The sequence below is a fragment of the Chelon labrosus genome, assembly GCF_963514085.1.
Source record: "Chelon labrosus genome assembly, chromosome: 5".
NCBI lineage: Eukaryota > Metazoa > Chordata > Actinopteri > Mugiliformes > Mugilidae > Chelon > Chelon labrosus.
In genome coordinates this window covers 2,652,990-2,679,658 of record NC_140341.1, presented here as the reverse complement: position 1 = coordinate 2,679,658, position 26,669 = coordinate 2,652,990, and the positions used below count along the sequence as shown (strand labels likewise).

The 26,669-nt window shown below is 42.1% G+C and overlaps 1 protein-coding gene across 2 annotated transcripts in view; it reads left to right on the top strand.

Moving 5' to 3' along the window:
- The first annotated feature begins 269 nt into the window (after window positions 1-269).
- ankrd44 (ankyrin repeat domain 44) overlaps window positions 270-26,669 on the top strand; it is a 30,989-nt gene continuing 4,589 nt past the window's right edge. For both annotated transcript variants that reach the window (XM_084544755.1, XM_084544756.1), the window contains exons 1-27: window positions 270-1,024; window positions 7,987-8,070; window positions 10,314-10,392; window positions 11,864-11,934; window positions 12,852-13,052; window positions 13,657-13,744; window positions 13,852-13,994; window positions 14,619-14,831; window positions 15,382-15,460; window positions 15,539-15,653; window positions 15,740-15,822; window positions 18,440-18,503; window positions 19,333-19,401; window positions 19,495-19,635; window positions 20,103-20,168; window positions 20,272-20,383; window positions 20,756-20,827; window positions 22,185-22,386; window positions 22,622-22,709; window positions 22,803-22,920; window positions 24,010-24,232; window positions 24,538-24,625; window positions 24,713-24,796; window positions 24,885-25,030; window positions 25,116-25,192; window positions 25,282-25,364; window positions 25,554-25,645. In XM_084544755.1, coding sequence (XP_084400881.1) covers window positions 998-1,024; window positions 7,987-8,070; window positions 10,314-10,392; window positions 11,864-11,934; window positions 12,852-13,052; window positions 13,657-13,744; window positions 13,852-13,994; window positions 14,619-14,831; window positions 15,382-15,460; window positions 15,539-15,653; window positions 15,740-15,822; window positions 18,440-18,503; window positions 19,333-19,401; window positions 19,495-19,635; window positions 20,103-20,168; window positions 20,272-20,383; window positions 20,756-20,827; window positions 22,185-22,386; window positions 22,622-22,709; window positions 22,803-22,920; window positions 24,010-24,232; window positions 24,538-24,625; window positions 24,713-24,796; window positions 24,885-25,030; window positions 25,116-25,192; window positions 25,282-25,364; window positions 25,554-25,645 — 2,908 coding nt within the window. In that variant the 5' untranslated portion in view covers window positions 270-997. The remainder of the gene's footprint in view (window positions 1,025-7,986; window positions 8,071-10,313; window positions 10,393-11,863; window positions 11,935-12,851; window positions 13,053-13,656; window positions 13,745-13,851; window positions 13,995-14,618; window positions 14,832-15,381; window positions 15,461-15,538; window positions 15,654-15,739; window positions 15,823-18,439; window positions 18,504-19,332; window positions 19,402-19,494; window positions 19,636-20,102; window positions 20,169-20,271; window positions 20,384-20,755; window positions 20,828-22,184; window positions 22,387-22,621; window positions 22,710-22,802; window positions 22,921-24,009; window positions 24,233-24,537; window positions 24,626-24,712; window positions 24,797-24,884; window positions 25,031-25,115; window positions 25,193-25,281; window positions 25,365-25,553; window positions 25,646-26,669) is intronic.

Genomic DNA, 26,669 nt, shown 5'->3' with positions numbered 1-26,669 from the left:
TAAAACATGTTATTTTTGTGTGTGTAAAATAATTTTTCTTAAGTTGTCTTTGTCTTTTTTTCTGTTCTGTTGTTTCCTGTTTTTGTTTTTTGTCATTAATCTCGGTGTAGTTTTGTTGTTGTGTTGAAATATAACATCTGTGTTGATGTTTTTATCATCTATGTCTTTGATTTGTGTTTGTTTTTTCTTATTATTGTCTTTTCCAGTGTTGTTGTGCTGAAATAAAGCTGCTGTTTTAATGTTTTATTGTGTTTTATTGTGTTTTATTGTGTTTTATTGTGTTGTGTCTTGCACCTCTCGGCCACCGTACTTTGGGGCCTTTAAAGGACACAGTTACACTACAATTGAGAGTTTAAATCAGATTTCAATCAGGTTTAATCCCGACAGGGGGTCAGATTATTTTAAATCCCCGTTTCCTGTGATGCTGAGCCTCCAGATGATGGCAGCAGCGAGGACGCTGATGCTGAGGAAGCTTCTCCTCCACTTCTGCATCTGAGAGGAGGAGAGACACCGACTTCCTGTGTGACCTCCGTTCAGCTGACTTCAGCCTGGCTGCCTCTCCGGGAGGAGAGAGGCTCTGCAGACCGGGGAGGAGGGAGCCCTCAGCGGGTGATGCATGTGTCGTGAGAGACGAGGCAGGAGCTCCGTGAAGCAGCGCGAACAGAAACGGAAGCAGCCGTAGATGAGGATTGTTTCCACCGGGGAGAAGAGCCGTTCCTGCTGCCTCCCCGCCTCCCCGCGACTCCGAGCGGCCGCCTCTGCTCGGCAGCGTCGCCGCAGACAGCGCCACTGGAAGCGGGGCTGATGGTGCTCGGCCCGGCCTTCACCATCACCACTGTTGCCCGCCAGAGAGCTACGGAGCTGCCGCGTACGGTCGCCTGAGGTCCCGCGGGAGGAAGCGGAGGAAGGAGGAGGCGGAGCGGGGCGCAGCATCGTCCCGTGCATGGTGCTGCGGTATCGGGAGGGGAGTGGATGAGCAGCCGGAGCTGACCCGGAGATGGCTGTCCTCAAACTGGCCGACCAGGTAGGAGCTGTTAGCTGTTAGCTGTTAGCTTAGCATCCAGACAGGCAGCGAGCCTCCTCCTCCTCCTCCTCCACCTCCTTCTAGAGCTGCACATCTGATTTAATATCACCTCCTGTCTGTGAGGGGCCACTCCGGCCCTTTACTGCAACACACACGGGAATAATAAACATGTTTTTATTCTGCAAAATGTTCATTGCATACCTCCATGAATCTGATTAAAACTTAATGTCCTGATTTCTAGCTCTTGGTCCGTTAAAACGAGCACTGACTGTTTATGTCACACTTCCTGCTCAGTTTCCTTCCGCCACAGAAACTAAAGTGTTTAAATACAAACGTTTAAAGTATTTATACTTTAATTTATTTATAAGAAGGAAATCCACAAACATCTAAAAAGGAAATATTTTAATATTTTCAACTGCACTAATTTAACAATCTGCACAAGAAAGCTAAACGATTTGGTCGGAAAAAAATGAATGAATTATTCATAAAAATATTATTAAAAGAGCCAGAATTAGAGGTGAAATCAGACTATGGTGACTCTAGCTAGCTGCTAGCTGATGCTAGCTGCTAACTGATGCTAGTGCGCGTTATTTAGCTAAATCATATTTAATGAAATTTAAAAATCTGCTTCACCTTCGTCTAATTTTGTCAAAAAAAATTGTTTCAATGTCTTTAAAAATATTAAATCATATTTATTAGTTAACTAAATTATTAATACTTACACTATTAATTTAGCGGGGTTAGCTAAGTAGCCTAGTAAGCTAACAGTCCTAGCTTAACGGAGAAGTCTCCGCTCTGACTTCCTGTTTATTGCTTTTGTCATAAAATGTTAAAATATTGTTAAAATAACTAGAATTAGAGGTAAAAATCAACCTGTAGTTACTAGCTAGCTGTTTTAGTGTGCTAACTTTAGTTAAATCATAATTTTATATGCACAATTAAATTACTTTGTATGAAACAGAAGTAACGTAGCTACCTTAGCTAACTAGCTAACAGTACATTCAATTACTGCACAATTAGCTTAGCAGGGCTAGCTAGCTAAAGTTTTACATCTACAGCAAACAAGTTGTATTGGTACTTTTAGTATTTATGAAACCAAATAATCAATTAAATGAGGAAGTAGTCATGTATTTAATAATGGACATTATTAAGTAATTTCACATTTAATAGCGGCACATTTTCTGCTTATCTGATGATCATTTCTTCATTTTTACAGTTTGCCAAATAAATAAACTAAATTCTTCTTCCACTGAGTCAGTAGTAAATATTTTAATGATGTGATCTATTTTGTAGATACAAACATGCAACCCAAGAACTCCTGCTCTGATAACATCTCCTCCCAAGGAGACATACTTGAGTACGACCTCAGCACAAGGTCTAAACTATTTTAATGGTTAAATAATCATTTCCAAAGCATTTGAACAGATAAAGGGCTTTGAAGTTCAGTGCATGAAAAAAAAAACTGAACAATTGCACGAAAATATTTGAACGTCTGTTTCACCGTTTACTGTCATTTTACAGACAAAAGACAAAATATATTGAATTTATTGTAATAAAACTAAGGAAAGCAGCAGAAACCTGGACAATCTGAAATCAAAGAATATTAAACTATCTTCTTCTTTAGTGGACTTTTTTTTGTTTATGGGATCCTCCTTCCTCTCCGTCATGTTCCAGGCGGTCGTGAATCTAACCTGCTCGTCATGTCTCGTTCATATCTGATCTGTTGTCAAGGAAGGAAGAGCTGTTTGTGTGTGCGTTGCCAGAACTGTAGGACTTCCTGTTATTTTCAGACAACATGCTGATCATGTTTGATAACCGAATGCCTCAGCTCTGCAGACGTCTCAGCGGCTCGTAGTTTTTTTTTAGCCTTTACAGTCAAGTACGATGAAGTGAATGACTTTACCTTAGACAAGGTAAAGTTAGCCGGTGTTAAACAAGAACTAATTACGCTACAGCTATTTTACCCTAAATAAGATAATGTTAGCTGCTTAAAAAGCCTTCACAACATCACACACACCCTTACACCATTAGTGAAATAAAGCATAAGCATGCTAATATTAGCCTTTGTGAATGTTGAATGTGAAGAACAGTTTCAGCTGTTAGTTCATCATACCACCTGCTACATTAGTCTTATCAGCTTGATGTTTACTGCTTTAAACAAGCTAACGTTAGCCTTTGTGAACCTGGTACGTATGTAAATGTGAGAGTTAAACTATCTTAGGTATAGCTATATCACAAGATTAATAACTGCAGCAGAACAGAATAAAAAGGAAGTACAGGAAGTTGTTGACTTCTGACTTTCCACCATAGCACAGTTGTGTCTCTGTTCCAGTGGCTGTTATTAAGACACTTTATGGTGCAACCAGCATGTAAAGAAAGAATGCAATTCAACCAGTATGCAGCATGCAGCGTGCAGCGTGCAGCGTGCACGTCAGTTAAATCAAACTGACTTATACTTCTCTGCCACATAGTAATTGATGATCCAAAAGGGAAACTGCTTGGTCACAGCAGCTTAGTTGCACATAAAGAACACACAACCACAAGTAAAAGAAAGATTAAATAACGTAGCATAAGCAAGAAATGTACAGAATTAGCATATGAACAAATAGAGGCGGAAGAATATATATTACATAAATAGGAAGGATTACTAAGGTGCAGTAGTGTCCATTAACATGAATAACATGTAGTTATGTTGTTGTTGTCCAGCTGGATAGAGTAGAGGATGAATGACGTCCTGTAGTGTTCACTGTGGGAGTGGAGCCGGATCAGTCTGTTGGAGAATGAGCTCCACTGTCCCTCTATAGTCTGGTGGAGTGGATCAGATGGATTGTCTATGGATTGAAAATGTAGACGCCATAAAGCAAAGCGTTGCTTTTTCTGTTGGAGGAAGTTTAAAGTCTGCCGTCGACCCTGAGGACCCAGAGACGAGCCAGTTAAAGGTCCTCAGGCATCAGGGGAAATGAAGACATAGCTGCAGAGCAAAGGCTTTATTATACTGATGCAGACATCAAATGGGACGTCCTGAGTCCGTGAGCTCGGGATGTGACGGTCATGTAATGGAGGTTAGCTTGTGTCTGTGGAATGAAAACAGAGTAAATCTGATGGAGGACGTCTGTACCGCAGGGTCCTAGAGGGTTTGGGTCAGATAGCTGCTTCTGGTTTCTGATCAGAGACTTTTACCCGTTAAGCTAATGACGAACCTCTTTATTTAATTACAGATAAAACTAAAACAACACCTGCAAATAAGAAGACAAACACAGCAAAATAAAGCAACAGCTAGCAGTCAAAACATGCTACCAGTATCTCTGAAACTCTTGATACCAAATATGATCTGAAATATCAAATTAATGTTTTTTAATATACTTTTCTTTACATAAAACACTCCTGCACACATGATGTTGAATTTTCACAAAAGAATAATGAAGGAACTTATGAGAAGCAGCCAGCTATGGCTTTGTTAGCCTAAACATTTCATGCTAGCTGCTACGTTAGCCTAATGAAAGCATTATGAACTTCCTGTTTCTTACCCTGAGGCTAAAAAGGTTAGCCTCAACAAAGTCACTCTAGCTGTTACACTAAATTAATATAACGTTTGCTGCTAGGTTAGCCTAAACAAGTTAATATAATTTGATGTACTAGAGTAATCACATTAACCATTAGCCAGTGATAGGCTGAACAACATCCTGCTACACTAGCTAATGTTAGCTTTGGTAAACACTGAATGTTAGCTGTGATTAGTACATAGTAGCTGCCATGGTAGTCTGAATAACATAACGTTAGCCACCGTTAGCCACCGTTAGCCACTGTTAGCCACCGTTAGCCACTTAACAAAATCCCGTTAGCTGTTACATTATTATTTAGGATTACTGAAACTTTTCTTACTGACTAGTGAGCATAACCTCCCTAGGAATAATTTAGTAAATCAGAAATGTAATCAGGAAATATTTAGATTATTATTATTGTTATTATTCTTTGTTTTAACCTTGCTAAAAATATGCAGAAATGCTGTCTGGTTTAAGTTTGCTCAGGCCGCAGGACGTCCCTGTACGATGAAGAACACTTTCTCATTGTCACTGGTTTCTAATAGGATTTAGGTCACATTGGTTTGGCCTTAAGGCTAACGAGAAGTGTGTGTGTGTGTGTTATGGGAACATACATGTGAGAGTGCTCTGCAACAGTGACCCTCTATGTCTGAGATCGCCTGCAGGGATGATCTACCAGGAAGTCCAGCACAGAGTGCCAAGCCACGATGTCACTTCCTGTTTGCTCCTGTAGCTTCGGTGCAGTCGTGCACTCAGCTCCTCTGTGTTTTATCGACTGAAACACGTTTGGCAGTCCATCAGTTTATTAGTTATTAGTGCTGGAACAGGAGCAACTTTAATGGTGAATCTCACTTCCTGTTTCACTTCACGACGCCTGAAAGCGTCTTAAAGGCACAGTCCCTCTTTTCTCTGCTCAGCTATGCGACCTTCCTCTTCTAAGAGAACTCTGGCTACACCTTCCTCGTTGCTCAGATGAGTGAAAGCACTCAACCAAATATGAGCAACATCTTTTTTTCCCCTTTCATTTTCAGAGTTAGGTCTTTCTACTTGATGAACTGATTAAATGAATCCTGGTTACGAATGAAAGCGATTAGATCTAATGTGGTGACAGTGATTCTGTGATTTTCTGCTGCGTTTAGCGTGAATCTTTTGAACTGGAGGTGTGCAGCTCTTCATCTAACAGCTCATTCTTATTCCATCACTCCCTCAAGTATTTCAAACTAATCTGCTGTTGGAAAATCATTGCCACTTTTAATAATGTCACAAGCTCCTCTGGAAGCTCATTAAACACCAGACTGTTTAATTTATGCAGAAAATATGTACTACTGTTAAGTCACATAGAGTCGCTAGTATTCAAATTGTCTTTCTTCACACTTTAATGTGTTGCGCTTTCAATTTAAATCCCCTCCATCTGCTCTAATTAAACCTCAACAATAAAGACTAAACCAGCTTACAGAAATGTTTGCACGGTTACTAGAAATCAGATCCTGAAATCTGGATTTCTGGTTCAGGTTCACGCTTGTGCAGTTAAAACACACCTGGTTACCTACGTTTGAGTCGATGTGATGATGTGTCATTACAGAAATGATCACATTAAAAGTGGACTAAAGATGAGGAAGTGGTGCCGTGTGTTAAAAGCAGAAGTGAAACGCTCCTCTGCGGTTCGTTCCTCTCTCTGGTTTCTGAGAAGGAGAGACTGTGCAACAGGAAGTGAGGCAGAAGCACACAGGAAGTGAAGTGAGGCCTGCCGCTGCTCGATCTGATTCATCGCTAACACACTTATGTTTCAGCTTCTGCACCGACTGTTTCATCTGTCAATGATCCGTGCAGCAGATTAGACTCTTTACAGTTAAACGTTTAGAAAACAGCTTCTTCGTTCAGCTCTTATTTATGTCTCAAAATGTGAGAATTAGCTTCAGTTTTATATGAACTTAAAGACTTAATTTGATCATTTTGTACTACTAGCACTGAAATTCAACAAAATCTTTGATTCAAACCCCTAAAAATATAAATAAAACACTTCCACAACTAAAACATAGTATTTTAACAGACTGAACCGTAATAAAATTAGCAGCTAAACTTATTAGCATAACCTCGACAAGGTGTTAGCCTAAACTAAAGATAGTCTTGCTCTTACATTAGCCTCAACCAAAAAAATGTTAGATTCAGCTATACATCTGTAGCTAATGTTATCTTAGCTGGTATTTTAGCCTAAATTAGGGGATGTTAGCAACAATGATAGCCTAATTAAGATGTTAGCATAAACTAAAGACAGCCTCGCTAATGTTAGGCTCAATAAGCTAATGTTACGTTAGCCGCTACTTGATGTTAGCAACAACAATAATCTGAACAAGATGTTAGCCTAAATTAAAGACAGTATGGCTCCATTAGCTTATAGAAGATAATGTTAGTTGCTATGTTAGCACAATCTGATTAACTTTAGTTAATTAGCCTAATCAACACAGTGTTAACTGCTACGTTGGCTTAAACAAGCTAATGCAAGTTGCTATACTAGCATAATCAGTATAACGTTAATGGCTAGGTTAACGTTATCAAGAAAGTGTTAGCTGCCATGCTAGCCTAAAAAAGACAACTTTAGCTGCTGCTTAACCTAAACAACAATAATGTTTGTATACTAGCACAATCAGGATAATATTAGTCACTTAATTAGCATAAACCAGACAATGTTAGCAGCAACAGTTTAGCCTAGCTAATATTACAATAATACAATAATATTAGTTAGCTGTTGTGGTTCTAATTCATCTGTTTTCATATTGACAAAGTTAAAAATAGTTGCCAGACTGTCAAATTAGTGCGTTTATTTGGTCTTTGTTCACTGAATATTGTGTGTAACCTTGACTGGAAACAGATCAGACAATCGTCAGAGAATTAATGGTATTTTTACTCATTCTTAAAGCAGCTAAAGCTGATTATTCTCTGGTCCACATGTCTGAGCTGTGAGTATTTTCTGGACTGTGCTGGCGTGGCCTTTACGTTCCTGACACGTTGTCGGCATCCCTCATGTTATTCTGTTCTTCAAAGGTCTGATGTCATATCTGCTGCTCAGCGCCTGTATTTACCTCCCTTCTGGGAACCTGAAAAGCAAAATAAGGGCCTCAGACACATGACCTCCATGCACTGCCCTTCACTGAAGCCTTCTCTCTGTGCAGACGCTTGATTTTTATGATCCGTATCTACCAAGAGTTTTCTACAGTAGTTCCTCTGTGTTGCAGCAGCGTGTACAGTCTGCAGCTTTTGTAAACACTGCAGCTTCAAGTCGTCCGCACGCTTCATGCCGTGGGAAGGATCATGACCCTGACGTAACATCCAGGAAATATTATCCCTAACATGTGAACATATAAATTGTTTTGTCCGGTCATGTGAAGGTCTCTGACTGTGGTCTTCCTCTTCCTCCTCCAGCCTCTTCTCATCCAGGCGATCTTCAGTGGAGACCCTGAGGAGATCCGAATGCTCATATACAAGTCTGAAGACATCAATGCTCTGGTGAGGATCCATGTGATCACAGTATGTTTATCAGCACAGGAGGCTAAACCTGCAAATAAAATACCAGAATAAATGAGAGAAAATAAGTTTAAATTAAATAATTAATATGGAAATGATAATAAATAAAATAAGAAAATACCTGAGCTAAATAAATGTATGACTTCATAAAAAAAAGTAAATAATTTTCACCAACAAAAGTAATAAAATCTGAATAAAGATTACTATAAATTAATTACCTAATAAATAAAATACCAATTAAGGATGAAACTTAAAATAAGCAAATTATACACATATTAATAAAAACTAAATAATAATCATATTAGACAATAACTAAATTGGAATCACTTTTTTTAAATAGATTAAATTACTTATTATTACTTATTAAATAAATCACTGACACATAAGTAGTAATAAATAAACAAAAGCAAATGACTATAAATAAATAGAAAATAAACTATATATAATATTTAAGTTTTAAGGAAAGTAGAATAAATTACATGATTAAATAAAATGAAATAAAATAAATGATAATTACCTAAAATAAATTACATACAATTATTAACTAATGCATGAATAAATAAATAAATAAATATTAGTAACTATATAGAAGAAAATCAAGGCAGAGTTGCTAGGTAAATAAAATAAAAAATATTAAAATGAAAATAAAAATAAATCAGAAAAACAGGATAAAATAACTCTTGAATAATTAAATTAATTACTTTATTAGTAAAAAACAAAAAAACTGTAGTCTAAAATGTAAAGTTCTTACAACAGTTCACTGTTTAATGTATTCATGCCATGTAAAGTACTGACAGTAATAATAATATTGGTATTCTGCTTAAATATCTATAAACTGATGTATTTACCTGCAGAATCAAACAGAAACTAAAGGACATTAAACAGAAGTCAGTTTCAGCTGTTCTCCTCTTTGTTCAGCCCTCACTTCCTGTTTCAGAGCGAGGGGCCAAAGGTCGAGAGTCAATGAAGCAAAAGTTCAGAGCATTTGTTTATTTGTGCTCATGTGACGTGTCTGTCAGAGCAGCATCGTCCGTTAGAGAAGCTGCTCTCAGCCCGGTCACGTGGACACGGGTCAGTCACTGTGATGCTCTGAGAGGAACAATGGAGGTCACTCATCATCTGTGACCGGACACCACGGCTCATACTCAATAATAGTAAAAAGGAAAAGCGCTGTAGCTGGTTTATGAGGAGGAAAAAGTACTCGACAGGTTTGTTAGTGTTGGAGGATGCACGGTATGTTTTAGAGACTCTGAATGTAAACATAACTTTTTATTTGTTTACAAGGAAACGACACAGGGCCCCTTTAAATGCTCTGCTGCTGCTCCACTCTTAACACACGGAGACCAAGGACACGTTCAGACTTTACGTTAACATCTGACCTGGTCAATGTACTCACACCTGTACACCTGGTCTTAATATAAATGTGTCTCCACATGCGTCCCCAGCCAGCACTTGAGATCTGATCTCAGTTTGTGTGTCTGTAAATCAGCAGCGCCATCATGTGGTCAGTAGAATATTGTAGCAGCTGCTGTCTCTAATGGATCTCTACCTACCGCTGGATCAGAACCATCAACAGCTGCTGGTTGACTTGGAGACATGATCCAGATGTTGGAACCAGATGGAAAGACTCTCACACGTTAAGGAAGGAAAGAAAGAAAGAAAGAAAGAAGCAAGGAAAGAGAAAGAAGGATTAGTTTCTAGTTTAGTTTGGTTCTCAGCTCCAAGACCAGAATCTTTTAAAAGGCTCTCATTACTAATGAACAGACATCACTGATTCATGTGATCATTTCTACTAGTGGTTGAATGAATGAGTTAAACTCCTCTTCCTCAGATCAGCCCTGTTGAGTAGGTGGTCTTTAATGTGACCCAGGACTCATTGTGTGTTCACACTACCAAAGGAAGGAGGTCACATGTGTCCCAGACCACCTCCACATGTGGATTGACACCAGATCAGATCTAATGTGTCCTGGGTCTGTTCACATCTGTACTTTAACCTGGACACTTGTGATCAGATCACCCAGGACAGATGTTAATGTGAGGTCTGAACGAGGCCAGAGTCCCGGTACGACCACAAAGGGACACACAACAACTGTGAAACGACGCTAAACAACCACACAAGAAGATCTGACAGATACAATAAGTGGTTGTGTTGCTGCTGTGTTTAAGGTTCAGGGGCCTTTCTCAGGGGCCCGTTTTCTCATACTTCTTCCTTGTTCTTTCCTCAGGATGCAGAGAAACGTACCCCGCTGCATGCTGCAGCCTTCCTGGGCGATGCTGAGATCACTGAACTCCTCATCATCTCTGGTAAAACACATTAAATCTTCTCTGCACATCTTTTACGCTTCATTTGAGTTTATTCACTTGTTTTTGTTTGTTTGTACAAACGTGAAAAACACAACATCATGCCTCTGGATGCTGCCGTCTTGTACTTTTGTGGACATTGAACAGTCTAGCTCGCTACATATCAGCTACTTCTACCTATAGACAGGTTATTTTTAACTGCGCTGCAGTTTTTACAAATAGGAGGAAGTTGTGTGTGGATTATTTTCAGCTGTGGTTTTAGTGATAACAGAAAAATAACTTGTTGTTGGTGAGAAACGTTTTTTTTTCAGACATATGAAAGACTTTCAGTTTCACCAGCTATGTTGTGTGTGTGTGTGTGTGTGTGTGTGTGTGTGTGTATATATATATGCATTTTAATCTTTATATCATAAATCTCATGTTTCAATCTTTTTGTCAGTCATGAAATGAGTATCGTAGACATTTAATTAGCTTAAACCACATAAGCTTCTGTGTTAGCGAAAACAAGCTAACGTTAGCCAATTTAATTAGCCTGAACAAGATAAGCTGCTGTGTTAGCGAAAACAAGCTAACATTAGCCGTTTTATTAGCCGGAACAAGATAAGCTGCTGTGTTAGTTTAAACAAGCTAACATTAGCCGTTTTATTAGCCTGAACAAGATAAGCTGCTGTGTTAGCGAAAACAAGCTAACGTTAGCCATTTTATTAGCCTGAACAAGATAAGCTGCTGTGTTGTAAACAAGCTAACATTAGCCGTTTTATTAGCCTATACATAAGCTGCTGTGTTAGTGTAAACAAGCTAACGTTAGCCATTTTATTAGCCTGAACAAGATAAGCTGCTGTGTTGTAAACAAGCTAACATTAGCCGTTTTATTAGCCTGAACAAGATAAGCTGCTGTGTTAGCGAAAACAAGCTAACGTTAGCCATTTTATTAGCCTATAGATAAGCTGCTGTGTTAATGAAAACAAGCTAGCAGTTTTATTAGCTGAAAAAACAAGATAATATGAGTAGTTATACTAGCACAAACAATCCAGCGTTAGCTCAAACAATATAACAACAGCATCTATGTTGGTGGGTATATGATGATGTTAGCTGTTATGATAGCTTAAACAAGATAAGCCGATATGAAACAAGCTAATGTTAGCAGTTTCATTGGCCTGATAAAATAACACACAACCTTCATTAACCTCAGCATGATAAGAGAAGCAACTATGTTGGTCAACATATGATGATGCTAGCTGCTGTATTAGCCTAAATGATATTAAACATTCAATGATTCTAAACAAGATAAGCTGCTATGCTAGCCTAAACAAGCCAACGTTAGCCGCTTCATTAGCCTGATAAAATAACAAGATATTGGGAGTAGTTATGTTAGAACATATAGTTTTATCATTTTTAAAGAAAGGTAAGAACTGATGTGATACCGGGAGCAATGTTGTGTTTCACTGTTTGACCTGTTACCCTCCTGCTGCAGGGGCCCGGGTCAACGCCAAAGATAATATGTGGCTCACCCCTCTCCACCGTGCCGTGGCATCTCGGAGCGAGGTAAACTCACACATCTCACACAGGAGCTATACATAACCTCTGGGTATTTACCTGGAAGTAGACTGACAATGTGTGTTTGGCCTCACCCAGCTCTGCTATACTGTCTTCATTGTTCACGAATCAACCACATCACTCCCAGTAGTCATACTGGTAATTCAACATGGTTGGAATTCTTAGCGGCTTCGCTTTAGATTTTATTGTTTGAACTTGTCTTCAGAATTTTCTCCAGCGACACTTTCCTTCAAACGTTTCCAGTTTGGTAGTATTTGTGGTATTCATTAATGACTACAGGTGTAGCTATAGGTGAGTGTGGATACTGTAGTAACTTAAACAGACTCTTCTAGTGATGGCGTCTCCACAGTAGAGCAGCAACTCAGTTGTTGATTTAGCGATTTAAGACCAGGACAACAAAGAACTACCTCCAACTGGAGCACAAAGAGAGACAATGACCAGCTGTTACATACACCTGAGAGGAAATAACCCCCAGAGCTACTATTAGCAGAAATGCTAGGAAGAGCTTCCATTAGCAGGAAGGCTAGGAAGAGCTACTATTAGCAGGAAGGCTAGAAAGCTGGGAAGAGCTACTATTTAGCAGGAAGGCTAGTAAGCTAGGAAGAGCTACTATTAGCAGGAAGGCTAGTAAGCTAGGAAGAGCTACTGTTAGCAGGAAGGCTAGGAAGAGCTACTGTTAGCAGGAAGGCTAGGAAGAGCTACTATTAGCAGGAAGGCTAGGAAGAGCTACTATTAGATGGAAGGCTATGAAGAGCTACTATTAGCTGGAAGGCTAGAAAGAGCTACTATTAGCAGGAAGGCTAGGAAGAGCTACTATTAGCAGGAAGGCTAGGAAGAGCCACTATTAGCTGGAAGGCTAAGAAGGAATGTTTCACACTAATTAATTTTTGTCTCTTTTTCCTCAGGAGGCTGTGCGAGTCCTGATTCGCCACTCGGCCGACGTGAACGCTCGGGACAAGAACTGGCAGACGCCGCTACACGTGGCCGCCGCCAATAATGCGCTGCGATGCGCCGAGGTCATCATCCCTCTGCTGAGCAGCGTCAACGTGTCGGACCGAGGTGGACGCACCGCCCTGCACCACGCTGCCCTCAACGGACACGCCGAGGTACTGCACACAGGGGCTGACCTTTAACCTCTCAGACGTGTCCTCAGTCGTCTAAACAAAGCTGGAACAAGAAAAACTGGAGCTGTAGGGTTTCTAGAAAATGTTTTGTCACGTTTGGTTCCAAGACACTTGTGGGTGTTGGAGTGTCCTGTTTTCAGCTTGTTTTTTTGATAACCTAATCAGATATATTCTCATTTGACACAAGTTAATTCAATTGTGTGTATTCAGTCCATAAAATGAAATGATTTGCATCCTCCCTGCAGGCTGTAATAAACAAGCCGTCACTGAGCTATTCTGGTTGAATAAAGGAAACAGGTGGGCGAGTGCAGCTGTGTCATGGGGGGTTATTAAGTGGGCCGTGCGTTTTGAATCTCATCTGAGAGTCATTCACAAATGTGTCAGATCTAAAATTAACAATGAGAGGCGGAGGATTTGTGGAGCTGAATGGAGGGCTGCTCTCTTTCTCTCTGTGTTTATGCAACAGTTCAGTCCATAAAGAGATGAGGGATATTTACAACGCTGTTACGTAAAGACCCACTCCCACATCCTGCTGCACACCTACGACCCTTTTCCACTCATTCACCTTTGTTTGTTTTGTTTTTAGATGGTGAACCTTCTCCTCGCTAAAGGTGCCAACATCAACGCCTTCGATAAGAAGGACGGCCGGGCGCTGCACTGGGCGGCTTTTATGGGTAACAACACACAACGCACAGTTAAATGCTCCGGTGCTAACTTCTATTACGGGGGCGGGTGCACTTATCAGGCCTCTCTTTTTTTTTTTTCGTTGCGCCCCCTGCAGGTCACTTGGATGTGGTGTGTCTGCTGGTGAGCCAGGGCGCGGAGATCAGCTGTAAGGACAAACGGGGATACACACCGCTCCACGCGGCGGCGTCCGGTGGAAGGATCGCGGTGGTCAAACAGCTGCTCAACCTGGCTGTGGAGGTCAAGTTTCCATCAGACGACATTAGGCTTCAGGCTTTTTCGTAACCGTTTATTACGTTCAGCTAAATATTTACATTTTGCTAAACATTTAAAGCATGTTTTAGCTAACATGCTAATTGCTTTAAGCTAAACTCTGATGCATTACTCCTAGCTTAGCTTTGCTGTTTTATTTTCTTACTTTTGGCTAGCTAAATGTGGGCTATTGTCTGAATCTTTGGGCTTATTTATATCTAGCAGAGGAGAGATAATATAATTATGCCACAGCTGCTACTGGCGGTACATTACCCCTCATCTAAGCTGTGCCAGAACTGTTGGTGTGTAGATAACTGATGGATAATTGAGGAATCTGACAGCTGTGAGGCGTTGCTGTACGACTGAATCTCTACTTCTATGTCTCTGCTGAAGCTGTAACTTTTAGCTGATATATTTATGTCTTTTAAATTAAATGTGTTGTATTATTTTTAGCTCCAGACACAGTTACAACTCTCAGCTCAGTTACTCTTAGACCTACCACACTCTCATTGTCAAACAAAAGCAAAATGTCCCTTATTCATTCATTCATTCATTCATTCAGAGCTCATGTTCACATTTTTTACAACGCCGTCTTGTTTCCTCTGACAACAGATAGACGAGTCCAACGCGTTCGGGAACACGGCGCTCCACGTGGCCTGTTTTAACGGCCAGGACGCCGTGGTCAGCGAGCTGATCGATTACGGCGCCAACGTCAGCCAGCCCAACAACAAGGGCTTCACCCCGCTGCACTTCGCCGCTGCCTCCACACACGGAGCGCTTTGTCTGGAGTTCCTGGTCAACAACGGCGCCGACGTTAACGTCCAGGTACGTCTGTCTGGTTAGGCTGTTCTGTTTAATTATTTATTAATTTAAGATAACATTTCCAGTAGTTATCTATTTTGTCTTTATCCTTTACCTAACAATAAATTACTTTAAGCTAATCATAATTGTCAGTAAGTATATACTTTTAGCTTACCACAAACTATAGCTAACTATTTAAATTACCTTTACTGTTAGGGAACTGTTTTAACTAATATATAATCCTGTACTTTGAGCTACATAAGGTACGATTACTGTTAGCTAACGATTTAATTCATTATTATTAGCTACCCATTTAATACTTTGCCCATTTTCTTAGGGATTCTTTTCTCTATTTTGTTATTTGTCCTATAAAACGTGTCATTTTCTCGGCTTTTAAGCTTTTCACAGACATATAACAGGTTTTATTTGCTTGCTGACGTTACCAAAGTCATGAAACACAATCTAATTATACAGTCCACTCGCTACAAGATGCTCAACAGTCCCAGGAATAATTTAAAGAGTTTCATCAATAAACTAAAACCCTTTTCTTTCGTTCTTCCTCCGCCTTCGTCAGAGTCGGGACGGGAAGAGTCCTCTTCACATGACGGCAGTCCACGGACGCTTCACTCGCTCCCAGACCCTCATCCAGAACGGTGAGACCTCCTCATGCTCATTCCTGTCTCACAGCTACCTCCGCTGCGTCCTCCTCATAAAGTCCCATTTAATTCCAGGTGGGGAGATCGACAGCGTCGACAAGGACGGTAACACCCCTCTTCACATCGCTGCTCGCTTCGGTCATGAACTCCTCATCAACACGCTCATCACCAGCGGAGCAGACTGCACGAGGTGCGTTTGTTAACTTGTTGAGAGGTTTAGGTTTAACGGTGACGTGGTGTCTCATAAATCAGGCTTTTGTTTGTGCGTCTCTGAAGGCGAGGAGTCCACGGTATGTTTCCTCTCCACCTGGCTGCCTTGAATGCTCATTCTGACTGCTGCCGGAAGCTGCTGTCCTCAGGTAAGAGTCGGCAGCGACGCTTTAGTCTCTTCACCATGTTTAGTTTGTTATTTAACAGTTTATGTTGGTTTGTATTTCTCAGAACAGCAGCATATGTTTAAAACATCACATACAAGTTAGCTACAACTCAATAAAAACTTAATTCATTGCTATATTAACCTAAGCTAATTAGCCAAAACATTGTAGCGTTACACCCTTTGCTAGTCTGAACCATTTAATAATACCTGCTAGTTTAGCTTTAGCAAGATATCTAGCCTTATTAGCCTAAACAAGATAACGTTAGCTACCACATTAGCTGAAACAAGCTAACGTTACTCCTTATGTTAGCCTAAACAATGTAATAGAAATGCTACATTAGCCCAAATGAGTTAGTCCACCCAACAAAATGTTACACGCTGTCAGTCTAAACAGTCTTATAATACTAGCTAGGTTAGCCTAAGCAAGCTAATGTTAGCCACCACCTTAGCGTAGCCATATTAGCCTAACAGGATAATAATAAATGTTCCATTAGCCCAAATGAGTTAGTCTAATTAATAATAATAATAATATGTGCTACTAATGTTAAACACCGTGTTAATCTAGCCACATTAGCTGGGTCAAGCTAATGTTACTCCTTATGTTAGCATAAACAGGGTAATGAGAAATGCTACATTAGCCCAAATGAGTTAGTCCAACCAACATAATGTTACAAGCAGTTAGTCAATCTAATCTAATCTAATATTGCTAGCTAGGTTAGCCTAAGCAAGAAAATGTTAGCCACCACCTTAGCTTAGCCATATTAGCCTAACCGGGATAATATATAAATGATACATTAGCCCAAACAAGTTAGTCTGATTAATAATAATACATGCTAATTTAGCTTAAGCAAGATAATGTTAAACACCATGTTAATTTAGCCACATTAGCTGAAACAAGCTAATGTTACTCCTTATGTTAGCCTAAACAAGGTAATAATAAATGCTACATTAGCCAAAACAAGCTAGCCAAAGCAACCTGATGTTACACACCATGTTAGTCTGATCAAATAATAATACCTGCAAGGTTTGCCTAAACAAGCTAACATTAACATAATCAGTCATTTTTACTAGCAAAGTTTTAATTTAGTGTCTTAAGATAAGAGCATGCTTAAGGGCACTGAATCAGCATATTAACTCGTGTGCTAGTGTACATACTGTATGTATAAACAGGGAGGTTGTGTCTGCTTGTTTTTCTGGCTCCTGGTGATAAATTCCTTCTCACATATTCAGCTGTGACCAAATTCAAGTCACAATGTTCCAGAAGAGACGAGGCCTCACTGAGTCTAATTACTCATCTGCCTCTGGACAAGTTCGTATCCCCGTGAATGCTCCTCTAACAGCACATAACTTGTTTACATCTTAAAGTTCACTTGCTGCTCCCGGCAGTGAAATGATTCGTTTTTCTGCTTATTTTATTATATCTAGTTGTTGTGGAGTTTTTCAAGTGTAGAATAAGAAGGACCTGGTTTAAAGACGCCGGTCCTTCTTGAGTCCAGACTCAGATTATGTGATGATTTAACAAAACCCTGGAGGATTGGAGCGGGATGAAAGTGGCTGAAGTGAACAACAAAGAAGTTATTTACATGTGTGTTGACTCTTGTGCATCTGCAGCTCTGCATCGAGAGAGTTTTGTGTCTCAAGTAACTCGCGTGTGTAATCTTAACTCTAGTGACCGACTTCCTCAACTACAGATTATCAAAGGTCTGGAGTCTCTCTGTTGGTAACTGATTCTGCTCCATCTGCTGGGCCAATCAGATCGTTTGTGGGCGGGGCTAAATGTGTTGACGGACAGACGAGTAACAGTAGTTACATACGTCATGGTTTAAGTTATTTGCATGAGGCGACTATTAGCATGTTTAGGCTAACATAGTTACTCTGTTGTTTAGGCTAATTAAACGTTAGCTTGCATAATATATAACGTTAAAATAAACATAAGCATGGTATACAATATATGAGGATATATATATAGAGAGCAAATAGCATATATAAATGTAAATATACAGTACGTATTTACACAGTTGTGTGTGTGTGTATGCAAATATATGTCTGATATAAAGAGTTATATAAAAAGTATATGAAGAATACACATAAAATATACACAAGATATACAAAATAATACAAAACATTATGATAACATAATATTATATGAAACTACCTACCTTTGGAGAAGCTTCACATTTTTTAATTGTTTAATGTCACATACTACGTTGTGTTCAGAGGTATTTTATTTTCAAGTTCTACTTTCAAACTCTTACTAATTCCGTGTTAAGCTGCTCGCTGCTCTTCATCTCCTTTCCTTTCCGACTGTCTGAACGTCTCTGAGACTTTACGACGATGTGTTTGACCTTCTGTGTCTGTAACACGTACCTTTATACCTGTCCATGCCTTTTAATGTGCACGCATGATCACCTGACCTTTGTTTACCCTCACCTGTCTCACTAATACCTGTCTCTCTCTCTTCTCCTCCTCCTCCTCCTCCTCCTCTTCCTCTTCCTCTCTCTCTCTGCTGCTGCTGTGTCTTGTCTGGCCTCTCTTCGTCTCCCTGCCCTCGTCAGGTCGGAGGTTTAGCATAATGTGTAACGACTCGGTCCTGTCTGCAGGCTTTCAGATAGACACCCCGGACACCCTGGGGAGGACCTGCCTGCACGCCGCTGCAGCTGGAGGGTGAGTCTGAACATCTGGACATGTGTCAACGTCATTATAATGATGGTCAGATGAGAAGGTTGTAGTTTAGCTGTGATTATACTCACAAAAATTATTCTAGATCAAGATAAACAGCTGCTGTTGTCGGGCCTTAGCCTTAAATAGTAGTAAATGCTACGCTATCCCAAACAACATTATGTGACATGCTATGCTAGTCTAGATAATCTAATCTAATAATAATGTCTGCTAAATTAGCATAAGCAAGATAATGTTAGCCACCACGTTAGCTTTGAACAAGAAACCTTAGCTAAAACATTAGCTAAAACAAGATATGTTTAAACAAGGTAAAAATAATAAATGCTACGTTAGCGCAAACTAGTTAGCCAAAACAACATAATGTTACATGCTACATTAGTCTAGATAATCTAATGATACCTGCTAGGTTATATGTTAGTCTAAAACAATCTAATAAAACGTGCTAGGTTAGCCTAAGGACGTGGCCTGGCCATATTAGCCTGAACAAGAAAACGTTAGCTACCACATTAGCTAAAACAAGATACGTCTAAACTAAATAAATGCTACATTAGCTCAAACTAGTTAGCCAAAACAACATAATGTTACATGCTACGTTAGTCTAGATAATCTAATGATACCTGCTAGGTTAGCATGAGCAAGATAATGTTAGTCACCACATTAGCCATATTAGTCTAAACCTTTCTACCGAGAGATAAATGCTACGTTAGCCCAAACTAATTAGTCTAAACGACACATTCTTTTATTAGTTGTGATCACATTTACTTGTTTTAACCCACGACGTCATTTAGTGATAAAAATACCCGTTTGTTTTCAGAAATGTCGAGTGTGTAAAGTTGCTCCTGAGCAGCGGAGGAGACCACAACAGGAGGGACAACTGTGGCCGGTGAGACTTCACATTAAACGGTTTCATCAGTCATGTGTTTTATATATTCTCCTCCTCTCTGTCTGACTTTCTCCGTTATTTTTTATTTTCCAGGACCCCGCTCCACTATGCAGCCGCCAGCCGTCACTATCAGTGTCTGGAGACTCTGGTGTCCTGTGGCACCGCCATCAACGCCACCGACCAGTGGGGGCGCTCTGCCCTGCACTACGCTGCTGCATCGGACCTGGACAGACGGTGAGCGAGAGCTCACATTATAGACTGTAGAGAAAAGTGGACGCCATGAGAAGACTCCTCAAAAGTGAAGCCAAAGCATGTGGAGCTCCCCCTGGTGGCTGGAGGCTGCAGTATAGGTCATAAGCTCCGCCCCCTCCATGTTAGTGGATGGGTCAAGCTAAAAGTAGACGGATCATTTTAGATAAAGTACCATAATGAGGTAAAAGGTTAACAAGAGGATGCTGGTGAGGGGAGGAGGTGTAAATCATGTCTTCGCGCCTCCTCTCTGGGTGTTAGAGTGAAAACCTGGGGTGGCTGTCTTCCACTTCCAGATATAGAAACCAGATGATCCACACCTCGTCGTTTCCACGGTGACGGGGAGGCGATGCTGAGGTGGTGTGTGTGTGTGTGTGTGTGTGTGTGTGTGTGTGTGTGTGTAGCCTCCAGGTCGTTGTTCATTTAGCTCACGTTTTCACCTCCTTTCACAGGCGTCGTGTTGCTCTGGAGCCGGAGAGCGAAGGAGTTCAGGCGGAGCGAGAGAAGGAGGCAGCGCTGTGAGAAATGATCATTATTTTCCCCCAACAAATCTGCCCTAAATGTCTATAAACACACACGTCAGCGTCTGGAAAGAAGCCAACTGAGATGTTTGCGTTGCAGATGTTTAGAGTTCCTGCTTCAGAGCGGAGCGACGGCCTCGCTGAAGGACAAACAGGGATACAGCCCCGTCCACTACGCTGCAGCCTACGGACACAGACACTGTCTAGAGCTGGTGGGTTTACGTTCACGCATTAATATGACACGTTTAAATTCATCGGTCAGCTGTAACCGAGTTGACTGAGAGGAAATAGATGTTCTTTGTGTCGTTTAAAACAAGTTTAAACTGGGTTAAATTGTTAACTAAAGACAGAAGTAGTGGTGGATGGTTCACTGGTGATAGTTACCTAGTTATTCATTTATAAGCTAAAACTAATAGATCACTAGTTCTATATTTAATAGTTAGAAGTAAATAGTTAGCTGGTATAAAATGTTTTAATAAATAATGAGTTAGACCTACAGACATTCCTCAGGTGCATTGATGAACATTGGAGTCAGAGCGTAAACATTAGACTCTGATCAGGTGTCATGTTGTTCTAACCTGCAGCTCCTGGACAGAGACGACAGCCACCTGGATGATCCTGAGTCCCCCAACGCCAGGAGCCCTCTGCACCTCGCCGTGAGTTCACATATTAGTGTTTTACTTACCTGGAACATAAGGCTGCGACTATCTGCTTCCTATTTGGTCCCATCCCGTGCAGCATGCTGTTCCTCGCCACACCGTAGGTTTGCCGTCTTCAGTTCTGAGGTCACAGTTCTCCATTAGGTGGTTTTTGGCCTCCCTGGTTTCCTCTACCCAGGTGGGGTCCATCTCAGGCCTCAGGACATGTGGAGGTGGTCTGGGACACATGTGACCTCCTTCCTTTGGTAGTGTGAACACACAATGAGTCCTGGGTCACATTAAAGACCACCTACTCTACAGGGCTGATCTGAGGAAGAGGAGTTTAACTCATTCATTCAACCACTAGTAGAAATGATCACATGAATCAGTGATGTCTGTTCATTAGTAATGAGAGCCTTTTAAAAGATTCTGAGAACCAAACTAAACTAGAAACTAATCCTTCCTTCCTTCCCATCTTCCCTTCTTTCCTTCCCTCCTTTCTTCCTTTCTTCTTTCCTTTCTTCCTTCACTCCTTTCATCCTCTCCTTCTCTCCTTCCTTCCTTCCTTCCTCCCTCTTTTCCTTCCTTCCTTCCTTCCCATCTTCCCTTCTTTCCTTCCCTCCTTCCTTCCTTCCTTCCTTTCTTCTTTCCTTTCCTCCTTCACTCCTTCCTTCCTCTCTTTCTTTCTTTCTTTCTTCCTTCCTTCTTCCCTGCTTTCCTTCCCTCCCTTCTCTCCTTCCTTCCTTCCTTCCTTCCTTCCTTCATGTCTTCCTTCCTTCCTTCCTTCCTCCCTCTTTTCCTTCCTTCCCTTCTTCCCTCCTTTCTTCCTTCCTTCCTCTCTTTCCTTCTTTTCTCCCTTCCTTCCTTCCTTCCTTCCTTCCTCTCTTCCTCTCTTTCTTTCATCCTTCCTTCTTCCCTTCTTTTCTTCTTTACTTCCCTCCCTTCTCCCCTTCCTTCCCTTCTTCCCTCCTTTCCTTCTTCCCTCCTTCCTTCCTTCCTTCCTTCCTTCCTTTCCTTCTCTACCAGGTGGTTTTTGGCCTCCCTAGTTGTCCTCTTTCCAGACGGGGTCCATCTCAGGACTCAGGACATGTCTGACCCATCTGAGCCGCTGATGTTTAATTTCTATCACCACATTGCGGCAGTTTGTCTTTTGGTGCAGGTCTTCATTGGAGATCTTTTCTGGCTGACGTATCTTCCCCACTGTTGAATGCGTTGCTCTGTCTCATGTGTCTCCCATCTTTCTGAGCCATACAGCAGGACTGACTTCTGTTCCACAGCTGGATCTTGGTTTTGAGGCTGTACTGGTTGGATTTCCAGATGTTCTGAAGTCATTCCCTACCTCAGTCTGTGACGTTAACGCCGTCTCTCTGTGCAGGCGTACCACGGCCACGCTCAGGCCCTGGAGGTGCTGCTGCAGGGGGACAGGGAAGTGGACCAGGGAGACGAGGCGGGGAGGACCCCTCTGGCCCTGGCCGCCCTGCGGGGCCACTCTGACTGCGTTCACACCCTCCTCGGCCAGGGGGCGTCGCCGCACACCACGGACAAGCAATACGGACGCACCCCTGTCCACCTGGCAGGTGGGCTCACTGTTTGAATGGAAGTCCTGATTCTATAGAAGGAACATACAGATGTTTGTGTTCATGCATCAAGTTTTAACTCGTAATTACAGAAGTGAAACGACCTTTGTTCCTCTACAACTAGATTTTTTCTGCTTGTTCACATATTTATATTGTCTGGTTATTGTTTCCTGTTTCGTGCCGTAGTGATCACATTCTGTCTTCACTATTAATGAACGTTTATCTGTCTCTCCAGTGATGAACGGTCACACGACATGTGTGCGCCTCCTGCTGGACGAATCAGACGGTGCAGACCTGGTCGACGTTGCTGACTCTCAGGGACAGTGAGTTGGACGTCTCCTCTGTCGCCTCACTTCCTGTCTGTGGTTTAATTTCTTTCTTGTTCACGCTGTAAACTTCTTCCTCCTCTCCTGCAGGACTCCTCTGATGCTGGCAGTGGCTGGAGGTCACGTCGACGCCGTGTCGCTGCTGCTGGAGAGAGAAGCCAACGTCAACATGGCCGATAACCACGGCCTCACGCCGCTGCACCTCGGGGTGAGCAACAAAAAAAAAAACATCCTGCTCGTCGTCACGGCGACACATCCAGGCTCTGTTCACACCTTGGAGTCTTTATTTATCACGTCTTTCATCTCTGGCAGTAATTTATGTCTCAGACAGACAAGATGATAACAGCTGGTTAAACACATTAACATCTGGTCCAGGTGTGAACACTGATCTGGTCTGAGTCCACATGTGGAGGTGGTCTGGGACACATGAGACCTCCTTCCTTTGGTAGTGTGAACACACAATGAGTCCTGGGTCACATTAAAGACCACCTACTCAACAGGGCTGATCTGAGGAAGAGGAGTTTAACTCATTCATTCAACCACTAGTAGAAATGATCACATGAATCAGTGATGTCTGTTCATTAGTAATGAGAGCCTTTTGAAAGATTCTGGTCTTGGAGCTGAGAACCAAACTAAACTAGAAACTGATCCTTCCTTCTATTCGTTCTTTCTTTCTTCTCTTCTTTCCTCCTTTTCTCGTTTCCTTCCTTCCTTCCAGCTTTCTTTCCTTCCTTCCTTCCTTCCTCCCTTTCTTCCTTCCTTCCTTCCTTCCAGCTTTCTTTCCTTCCTTCCTTCCTTCCTTCCTTCCTTACATGTTTCCTTAATTCCTTCCCTTCTTCCTTCTTCCTTCCTTCCTTCTCTTCTTTCCTTTCATGTTTCCTTCCTTCCTTCCTTCCTTCCTTCCTTCCAGCTTTCTTTCCTTCCTTCCTTCCCTCTCTTCTTCCTTCCTTCCTTCCTTCCTTTCTTTCGGCTTTCTTTCCTTCCTTCCTTCAATCTCTTCTTCCTTCCTTCCTTCCTTACATGTTTCCTTAATTCCTTCCCTTCTTCCTTCTTCCTTCTTTCCTTTCATGTTTCCTTCCTTCCTTCCTTCCTTCCTTCCTTCCTTCCTTCCTTCCATGTTTCCTTCCTTCTTTCCTTCCTTCCTTTCTTTCCTTCCATGTTTCCTTCCTTCCCTTCTTCCCTTCCTTCCTTCCTTCCTCATTAAATAATAATAATAATTAAAAAATAATATTTATATTAAGACCAGGTGGAGACACATTTTCAGCCGTGTCCTGATCTTACCGTCCTCTGTCTCCAGCTGCTGTGTGGTCAGGAGGAGTGTATCCAGTCTCTGTTGGAGCAGGAGGCTTCGGTTTTGATCGGCGACTCTCGAGGTCGTACGTCCATCCACCTGGCCGCCGCCCGAGGCCACGCCTCCTGGCTGAGCGAGCTGCTGAGCATCGCCTGCTCCGAGCCGCCGTCGCTGCCCCCGCTGAGAGACCAGAGCGGGTTCACGCCGCTGCACTGGGCCTGCTACTACGGTCAGAGTCAACACGCCACTCATTTATCACAGCACTTTAGATCCTGCTTGCTTTCCACAGCGTTACATCTGCTTTGATCACTCACTGAGGTCAAAATAAAACAATGTCTGACTATTAATCCTGTAATAAATAGAGGATACTTTTAGACATTATCACGTTATTCAGTCCTGCAGATGAACTAAAGCGTAACCAAGGGTTTCCAGGTCGTCACATCTTGTTGCTATGGTTCCTGTCTCCGTCTGTAGACGCCACAACATCCAAACGTTGTCTGAGAAACCTTTTCCCTGATTCATTTGCGTCTGTAGGTCATGAGGGATGTGTTGAGGTTCTGCTGGAGCAGAAAGGCTGCCGCTGTATTGATGGGAACCCCTTCACCCCTCTGCACTGTGCTGTGTGAGTCACATGTTCACCTGTAAACACCTGAAGCTCTGGATTTACACTGAGCAGCAGCTGAAACTCCTTCCTTCTGTTTGCTCTCAGGGTGAACGACCACGAGCCGTGTGCCTCGCTGCTGCTGGACGCGATGGGGTCGGACATCGCCGGCTGCAAAGACGCCAAGGACAGGTGAGACGAGAGCGCTGAGGTGTTTGTCGGTTCAGATTCTGCAGCTCCGTCGTCCAGTTTTCATTCCTTCGCCCTCTCTCTGCCGCAGGACGCCTCTTCACGCTGCGGCGTTCGCGGGTCACGTCGACTGCGTCCAGCTGCTTCTGTCCCACGATGCACCTGCCGACGCCGTGGACCAGTCGGGCCGCACGCCGCTGATGATGGCGGCGGAGAAGGGCCGGGTCGGAGCTCTCGGTACCGACAAGTTTTAAGTGTCGTTTTAAAGATCTCTGGTCTTTGTGATTTTTATTCATTCTGTATTTTCTCCTTCGTTCTGTAGAGGTGCTGTTGACCAGCGCCGACCTCAGTCTGACCGACAAAGACGGCAACACCGCCCTGCACCTGGCCTGCAGTAACGTACGTGTCCAGACGGGGGCGCCACCCTCCGATATTATTGTTGTATTTATAGAGGAGTAAAAGATGATGATGATGTTGTTGCTCTGCAGGGAAAGGAGGACTGTGTGATGTTGATCCTGGAGAAACTTTCTGACACTGCGCTCATAAACGCCACAAATGCAGCGCTGCAGACGTGAGTATCCAAAACCACAACCTGGAAGTCATCAGAAAGATTTAAACCGATGCTAATAGCAGCTCTTCTTAGCCTCCCAGACCTAAACACATCTGAGATGGTTTGGGATAAATTATAAAGACAATAATGTTCATGTAAATCATTTCAAATCCTCTCTAACTGTTAAAACTGTTTCCTGTCTCCGTCCAGTCCTCTCCACCTGGCGGCTCGTAGCGGTCTGAAGCAGGCCGTCCAGGAGCTGCTGTCCCGAGGAGCCAACGTCCAGACGGTGGACGAGAACGGTAGGATGAAAGGCTTTTAGTCGCTGCTGCACGCCGTGGTCGCTGGCCTGCACGAGTGTTGTCGCCTGTGGCAGCATGGACTAAACTGGTTTTAATGTTTGTCCAGTGAAAATGATCTTTAAAAGGGTTCCCACTGGTCATCGATGGAGAGATACAGGAAGTATCACAGCCTCAGTTTCACCCTTTATTTAAATTTAAATGTAGTTTAGATTTAATTGAGTTTTTGCATTGCTGAGTGCTGCAAACAAAAAGACTGAACGCCTCTTTATTTCTCCCCTGAAATGATTTATTCATCAAACCCTTTTAATTTGATTGAAGAGGCAGGACCAGGAATTAAGGGAAGAGCGAGGTAGGGATGTAAACCAGGTATTCAAAGCTGATGAAACAAAAGCCTCGTTAATATTCAGGGTCACAGGATCTGAAGAGATGAGCTCTGGCCTCGTTTAGTGTCTGAAATCCCTTTTAACTCAGGTGTTAGAGCCGACGGTGGGAACCCTGGTTAAACCTGAACTGCTTGTGTGCTTCTCATTGTGCTGTTGTAGATGTTTGTGTTGAATGTAGGGCTGGATATGAGTTAGGATGCTACGATCTAGACGTAAAAGATCAAGTGGAACGCATGCACGGACGACTTAATTAAAATATACCTTGAATAAAGTACATGGAGCATGGGAGGAGAAGAAAAAGCAACGAGGAAACTTCATGTTATCACACAAAACATCATATTTTCTACATTTGCTCAGAGTGACACATGATGATGGATGGAAACAGGTTGACTTTAAACTGTTTTTGGAGATTTTCTGCTTCAGCTTTGGATGGAAACCCAAATATTAAACCTCCCTGAGGTGGAAATCTCCCGCTAACTGACTTAGCTTATAACTTAATGATGAAAATCAACACTGTAAAACACAGAAACGGTGTCGGCAAAAGTTAAAAGCTTGCACTGTGACTGAAAGTTTATCTGGAGTCTCTCTGTTGAGGATCTGATTCTGCTCCAGCAAAGATCTGCTGGACCAATCGGATCGTT